General features: G+C 37.3%; 1 gene segment (V, D, J or C); it reads right to left on the reverse strand.

The window, feature by feature from the left end:
* Nucleotides 1–5,522: 5,522 nt before the first annotated feature.
* LOC116883970 lies at nucleotides 5,523–8,294 on the reverse strand. The segment is given in 3 exon segments: nucleotides 5,523–5,569; nucleotides 7,849–8,136; nucleotides 8,246–8,294. Coding segments are annotated over 3 exon segments (384 nt in total).
* Nucleotides 8,295–8,820: the final 526 nt, after the last annotated feature.

Genomic DNA, 8,820 nt, shown 5'->3' on the forward strand with positions numbered 1-8,820 from the left:
AAAGGGATATAAAGCTATATTTTTGGTAACACTCTGATGGACTTTTTGGATTTGGAAAAGGATATGTACACAAAATCCATCTGAGTATAAAATCTAATACAAAGATCTGCTTACTTTCATTCTATCTGTGTAGAGGTTCATTGAGTTCTATAGAGTTTTCTATAGAGTCTGATTCTGGAGAATTTTGGTGTGTAATGTAATTTATTTGCAAATTTTATGATACAGTTTAGAATTTTATTTTTAAGTGTATATGAATGAATAATACATCTTTAAATTTCTGAGATTCTTTAAGGAGGCCAGTCACTATTCTTAATAGGAATGTATTCTGAAAAGAGATATAAAGAAAATAGTGAGTGATAGAAAACAACATAGCATTTTTATAATACCACTGAATTAATTCTTTGACTGATAAAAAATATCATGTTGTTTGAAGGCAGATATGTTATACTCTTCTCTCTCTTGGCTACCTGAGCGCTCTATAGCTTATGCTGAGTCCATTTCATGAGCCAAAATAATACTGTAGTTGGCTCCAGCCTTGTACCTCTACTGATTTGCATGTAGGCAAAGCACAGCCCACCTTTGTGAAGATTTCATGAGAGGATGTTTACACTATGTGAAGAAGTCATTCTCAGGGAGGATACAACATCGACATGAGTGTCCTTCCTGAACTCCTAGTGCTGCTGCTGCTCTGGTTTTCAGGTAAGTCAGACAGAAGTGGAGCACACTGTGGTGAATGGTGCTTCGATTGTTATGGAAAATATCATACTATATGTTTAACATTATCTGTCTGTTGTACCTATTCAACCTCAGGTATGAGATGTGATATCCAGATGAACCAAACTCCATCCACTCTATCTGTATCTATTAGAGAATGAGTGATTATCAATTGCCATGCCAGTGAGAACATTAATACTTGGTTATCCTGGCACCAGTAGAAACAAGGGAATGCTCCACAACTACTCATCTATAAGGCATCCAATTTGCATACTGGGGTTCCATCAAGGTTCAGTGGCAGTGGATCTGGAACAGATTACTCTCTTCATTAGCAGCCTTGAGCCTGAAGACATTGCTATTTACTACTGTGTACAGCCTAAGAGTCTTCCTCCCACAGTGATACAAGTCATAACACAAACCTCCTACTGGGTCAGCAGTGTAAGTCTGTGCTGCCTCAGCTGTTCCATGAAGTTTCTGCACCTATTAATATTTATAATACCCTCCTGGGTTTAAAAACCATTGTGATGGTTATGGGAAACTTTCAGTGTGGTCTGCCTCCTTTCAAGACCAAGATCACAGGGGTGACAAAATGTCTCAGAATTTACATAAGAGGACTTTATTTTCTGGTTGGCTAATCCTAGCTGTGCTGGGTTTTGCAATTCATACAGAAAAAAAAAACTTCTAAGTGTACCCAAGATAGAGTATTTTTAATTCAGGGAACTCATATCTGCATAATAACACCTTCATAATTTGTGGATTCCTATTGTATTCTGTGATATATCTTGAAACTTGCCTTTTACATAACTGGCATTAGCTTGGGATATTATTATGGTAGGTTTGAGAAATCTCAGTTGTGTATTTGTCAAAGAGAGAAGAGGTAGTTCATGGGCACAGAACTTGGGTATATGTTATTTTTGGCTATTTCAAACCTATTTCTTTCAGATCGACATGATTTAAATGGTTGCTACTCAAAGTGCCTCCCCTCTGAATATGGCCCCAAAACTGAAAAGATTTTTCAGATTAAATCTTTGCTGCTTTAGTCATCTTTGCAAAGTATTTTCATCATGGCAAAGCAAAGATCATGAACAGTAGGGAATTAAATTTCTGATTATTTAAAGAAAGTTAATTTTATAAGTTCAGCATACTTAATGCTCATTCGCAGTATATCTGACCAAACCATGATTTCTATCTACAAATACGTTGATAAATGAGTCTTAATTGTCTTTGTTCCATAAAACACACTAACTTTTCAGCTCCTAAAATATCACCCTATGGAGCTTTATACAAATGATTAAAGTTTCCATTAAATATAGCAAGGTAGAAAATGTCAACATTATACAAAAACAAACTGCGGTAAATATTATATTGGAAGTACTGATAGTTAAGGAGTTGTCAGTAGATAATCTTTTTATGAGTAAGCATCCAAATGGAGTAGTACAGTGAGTAGAAAAGGAAGAATGACATTGACTATGTAACAGTCTTATTTATAGTTTCCTTTCTTAATATGCAAATAAACCAAAACTCAATGAAGAAGACAAAGTACTAATTCTCTTTCTAAATAGCTGCGTGGTTACAGAGATTAAAATCTGTTCATTGATTGACAATTTTGAACAACAATTTGTTTTTCTAATATAATTTCCCATAGTGTTGTTTAATTCAGGGATTTTAATGAGATTTGAGAATCAAATAAGGAGAGAGCCTTAGCGACCTGCAACAATAAGCAGATTATGTGAATAGATATAAAGAGTGTAGAATCACATTGGTCGTTCCATTGTGCTATAGGAACAAGTTTCTGGAGCACATGTTCAGTCATTTTGTGTTTTAATTGCCCGATGAGCCTTGGTTTCTAGAGAATATACAGACATACCTTAATTATAGCACTCTATTTTCTAATTATTAGGTACGATGTTATAATAACCAGTTAAAGGATATAATGCAGATGCCACATTTCTGTGTTAGAGTGCATTTTCATGTGTAACATACCTTCATTTTGATGATGGTAGACGAAGCCGACTGTGCAATGCAGATGCCTAATACACAATGACCTATATGCTGATGAGCAGAATATAAGTTTCTGTGCTATGGAATCAGAAGACAATGACACAGAGTTAGGCTCTTGACTCTAATAAAACTTGAGAGTGTCTTGTTATGCCACGTTTCATTTGAAAATATTCCCAGGCAATAGAGTCTACAGAAGTTCAGGCACAATGGCAGACAACCAGTTGCACACTTCTGTTACTTCAAGTGATTTATGTTCTGACTTGCCCCATTATGGGACAGTTACTCCAATAGTGGCAAGAGGAGCAAGGTAAAACCATTCAGACTCCAGGTTCCTGATGATGAAGGTGAAATCTGGCCACTGCCTCTAAACCTCAATGTGACTTAATCTTACAAGTCAGACGAACCATAGATCAAGGTTTTGGAGATTTTCCTGATGTCTGTTGGTACTATGCTGATCAGCAAGCAACTGTACATTTTGTTCCCTCAAAGGTTTGGATAAAATGATGGAGTCTGGAATATCTGGATGTCACATCTTTAAAAAGACAGTTAAGATACAAATTGAATAATCCCTGATATTAAGCGTGTTAAGTGAGAAGTTACTAAAATTACAAGACATCCCTTACAGTAATGGATAAGCAAATTTATATTGCTGTCATTCTTTAATTGAAGAATAATAGCAGGAACCCAAGAAAAAGAGTGTGGACCTCATGTCCATTCTGTGTTCTGACAGCAACTGATTCTCCTGAGGGTGTGACCCACCTGTGAAGAAATCCTCGTGGTTCAAGACTAGGCTAGGGCATACACAAAACAGGAGCACTTTGTTAAGGTTGAAACCAGCTACATATTGAATAACCTACATAACTAATCTTGAACAAACATCTTCAGGCGTCTCAGAATATAATTTTGAGGCATAGTTTTCTACAAAGAAAAAGTTTATCTTGAGCCCTGCAAGTAGAATGGGATTTAGGTAACTCCGGATAATGCTTTACATGCTACTATCTCATTAAGACCTAGTCATCTACAACAGCACAGTCTCAAAACTACAAAAAGTTCACGGGCTTTTTCATTGCTGAATCATTATCTTCTTTGTTCCATTCCCTGTAATACACAGTACGGTGTACAAGTGCAATAAAAACAAACAAAAAAAAAGCATGATAGAATTATTTTTAGATCAGTGAAAAATGGGCTGAGTCTTCTGCATTGTATACTACCACACCCACTTTTCCTCCTTGTGACAAACACACTGTGCTGCTATCACTTCTCTTTATATAGCTAAACTTCCCTATTCTGATGTGCTTCTTCCCTATTCAGCCAGAGTGAATTGATGGATACTGTGTTTGTCAGGTTTGATTAAAGGATATATTCACCAACTGTTTCCTAAAATCAGTTCACTAGTCCCTCCTTTCACTGCCTCATTTTTGGAACATAGGAAAACAATTCTGTTTTGTGAAAAGATACGCTGAGTCTTGGGGAGGAAAATTCCAAGAACACAGAGTATCTGCCCCTAGTGTACCCTAAATCTGCATATGGTCTTCTGCCTTGTTTTCATGATACCCTAAAATATAATCTATACTATATGCCAGACAATTGTCTTTAAATTAATTTGCCCTGAGTAAGTTTTCAAGGAACTGCTATGTCAACATTTAGTATTTGCACACAAACATTTATTTATTCATGCGTTGTCTAATCTTGTGTTTCTAATCATGATTTTCTGAACTCAAACAGTCTGGTTTGGATCACCTCCTCCTTTATTGAATTTGTGTATACATTGTATAACGGAAACTAAAGTACAGCTGTGTGAAGCATTTCAGTTAGTTGGTCTGATGCTACTTATATATAAATGGTAATAATGAACCCAAAAACTTGTTACCCAATGAAGAGAGAGTTTACAGGAAGATGCTAAATGACCCTGTCCCAAATTAATTTTGATGGTTAAATGAAGATGCAAACACTCAATACCTGTGCAGAAGAGACATAGGTGGGCTTAAGGTGACTGTGATGGAAATTGGAGAAAAGTACCAGGAAGAAGAGGAAGAAGAACACCCATGGCTTAGAAATAAAGAAATGTGGCCCTGTGGATGGCCAGTTAAGAGCAACCTATAGGAAGCACAGTATGTAATACCTCTGGTTTATAGATAGGAAAATAGATTCTAACAACATAGAGGGTAGGCAGTTGCCAAGTTTTGTACTGTTTAATGCTTTTTTGTAAATATAAAAGCTTTGTGTGCTTTTTATTTTGGAACTAAAAGTTTAGAAGCTGGGTAAAAAACCGCAGGTTGGGATATAATAAGTACAACAGGGCATTAGGCTGTGATCTACCTCATTCCTTTTAGAATCTTTCATTCCCAGGTATTCTCCTGCTTGCACAGGAGAAAATTCACACGTGGCATGTGAAAAGAGACCTGAAGACCCTCAGATGAAAGATTATAGACACCCTGCCAAAAGATGTAAGCAGGAAAAATTAGGCAAAAATTGGGTATGACAATAATATATGCTGACTTTTGCGTCATTAAAACAATGTAGAGCTATATTTAAAGCACAACTGCTAGACTGTTGCAACACAGTCAGGGACTATAATCCTTGGTTCCTGATAAAGGGACATTCATTTTTGGCTTTCGGAGAAGATGAATCAGAATATCCAAACTCATCAGCTGCATGAACAAAAAATACATTTTGGGTCACATTGGCATGGTATCAATTGTTATCAATATGATATATGGTGAGTGTGGGAGCCAGAACTCTGAGGACTAGAAGACCTTTTATATACATGGGTATGAATTAGACAGCGAAGCATTAAAACAAAATTATCAAAAACTGTGGTTTGAAGAGTATGGATAAAATGTAAACATAGAAGCTGAAATTTAACACATGGAACCTAAAGCTTCCACCAAATTCAGGGTCTTATTTTCTCATAATTCAAACAGATTGGGAAGATTTTTATCACACATTTAAAGATGAATTATCTGTACCTCATGGAGGTTTATTCTGTGTTTGGATGAAGATAACACACGTGTGTGTGTGTGTGTGTGTGTGTGTGTGTGTGTGTGTTTTAAAAACATTTAAAGGCAAAATATTATGTGGAATTAACTTTTCTTTTGAAAAATATGTAAATAAATTTGTTCCATTTTTGTGTGTGTGTGTTTGTTTATATCTAGATCACTCTTCCCTGTCCTTGTCATTGGGACACAGTGCCCTCCTCTCATTCTATTCCGAGAGAGCAAATTCCACTGCTGCCCTCACTTATCACCCTATTCTCATACATTAAGTCTCTGCAGCAGTAGGCATATCCTCTCCCATTGAGACCAGACAAGGTAGCACATATATGGAAATAGAATCCACAAGTTGGCATCAGTTTAGGGACAGCTCCCAATCCAGTTGTTGGGGAAACTGCGTGTAGACTAAGCTGAACCTCTGCTGCATGTGAGCACCGGCCCTGGGTTCCAGCCACGCAGGCTCTTTGGTTACTGGCTCAGTCTATGAGAGCTCCCAAGTTAGACTATTTTACTCTGTTAGTCTTCTTGTGGAGTTCTTATGACTTCCCTGAAGGTCATTCAATCCTTCCCCAAACTCTTTCAAAAGACTCCCTGTGCTATGTTCAGTGTTTTACTGAGACTCTCTGCATCTGCTTTTGTCTGCTGCTGCTAGGTTGAGCCTCTCAAAATGCAATAATACTAGGCTCCTGTCATGCCTGTCATTTTGATCCTGGTTTACTTCACTCAGGCAAACATTTTCTAGTTCCATTCATTTGCTTTCAAAATTCATGATTTCCTTGTATTTAATAGCTGGTTAGAATTCCGTTGAATAAATGAACCAGTTTCTGTACATATTCTTTGGTTGAGTGACATCTTTATTGTTTCCAACGTCGGTCTATTACAAATAAAGCTTTTATGAACATAGTATAACACATGTCCCTATGGTATGGTGGAGCATATGTTGGGTGCATGCCCTGGAATATTATAGCTGGATCTTCTGGCAGAACTGTTCCCAATTTTATGGAAAATAGTCATATTGATTACCAGAGTGGTTGGACAAGTTTGTACTAAATGGAAATTCATTCAATTGAAAAGCTTCCGAAAGGCAAAGAACATTGTAAATAAGACAAAACTACAATCTACAGGTTTGGAAAGGATCTTCACAAACCTGACATCCAACACAGAATGTCGAAAAAATATGAAGAACTACAGAATTTGACACCAATAAACTAAACTGCCCAATTTAAACCTCGAGCACGGAGCTAAATAGAATTCTCAACAGAGGAATCCTGAATAGTTGAAACACACTTGATGAAATGGTCACAGACCTTAGTCAACAAGGAAATGCAAATGAAAGTGACCCTGATATTTCATCTTGCACTCACCAGAATGGCTAAGATCGAACACTTAAGTGACTCTTCATGTTGGTTAGGATGGGAAGCAAGAGGAGCACTCCATTAGTACATGTGTATATTAAAAGCTTTAAAAAAAGAATTGGTGCTAAAATAAAAAAAAATCTACAGGAAAAATTGTTTTACCAAACACATAGATATTTCTAATAGATCTACTCTAATGGAAGGACAATTATTAATTGTAAAATGTGGAGCCAGTCTTATATTATAGAAGAAAAATAAGGTGGTAAAATCCACTAGTCTCTTCAGGCAAGTGCTGAAGGCAAATTTACATAAAGACAAGAATTCATAAAGGCCACTGAAAGCATCAAACCATAATACTGATTTGGAAACAGGTCTTGACTCCACATAAACTTCAAATCTTTGACATGCAACTAAGATCCGAATTCAAAATGAACACCAGAGTTCTGTCTGTCTTAAGCTTCAACATTGCATACCTCTACTTTGCACCTTCTAAAAGCCATTCAATAGCTTTTCTGAAAAATATCACTTCGATTCCTCAGGTACAATGATTGCAACAGTTCAAGAAGTCTACAGAGATTAAGTAATGTTTGTACTGCTGAAGCATACAGGGTACAGAGAAATCTCATGGGTCTCTCATGCCCAAACCATGCAAACTCTTCAAAGCCTGACTACATCTGAGACATTATGTCAGTAATGGAACCAAAAGAACATCTGTGAAAACCCAACCTCACACATCTGCATCTCTGGGTGGTTTATGTTATGGTTTGTATCACCGTGGGGCCCACTGTTCCACTGAAAGCAGAAATATGTGGCAACATCTTCAGGCTGCAGGCTGCTGATGGTGAGTGTGAAATCTGTACCAGATCCACTGCCACTGAACCTTGATGGGATGCCCGTTTGCAAATTGTTTGTATTATATATCAGGAGTTTGGGAGCTTCTCCAAGCTTCTGCTGATACCAGTCTAAGTACTTGTTAATATTCTGACTTGCTTTACAGTTGAGAGTGACTCTGTCTCCCACAGATGCAGACAGGACTGAAGGAGACTGGGTCATCTGGATGTCACATCTCATGGCTGATATTGGAAATACATATCAAACACATACTGTTAATAACATGAAAAACATAACTTTTCAAAGTACTAGGCACACTTCTGAAAGTGTTTTTGATATTGTCCATCTTACCTGGGAGCAAAAGCAGCAGCAGCCCTAAGAGTTGAACTGGAGCCATCATGACTGGCCTGTGTCCTGTCTGGGACTGAATACCAAAGTGTGCAGATTGTCTAATAAGAAGTCATACTTAAGTAGATTGTGTTCCTCAGGTATGCAAATCATGCGGTCTGGCACAGCTGCATGGCTGACTTGATTCTGTAATTTAATAAAGACATGATGTCTCTGCCATACTCAGAAGGAAAGTTGGGATGCATAGATTTTTCTGACAGGAAATGTGATTATTTCCCTTGAGAAAGAGAAGAATAGTGTCAGCCCAGGCTCCTATAAAGAGTATATTATGGTCATTATAATTTTCTGCCATGTTTTCCTCAAGAGAGCTCCAATTCATACAGTAACTGTTCACTATGACACAGACCTATACCAGAAAAGATCTAGAAAACAGTACATAGGTCCCTCTTATAGGTGCCTGGCAACACTATTGGAAACGAAGTGTTTTCCCTTTTGTTCCCCTTCCCTGATCCTCTTAATATGAAGTAGGAGACATACAGAAAAGCAAAAACTCAATACCCAATGAAAAGGCAAACCCC

This window comes from Rattus rattus, chromosome 14, assembly GCF_011064425.1.
Source record: "Rattus rattus isolate New Zealand chromosome 14, Rrattus_CSIRO_v1, whole genome shotgun sequence".
NCBI classification, from domain to species: Eukaryota; Metazoa; Chordata; class Mammalia; order Rodentia; family Muridae; genus Rattus; species Rattus rattus.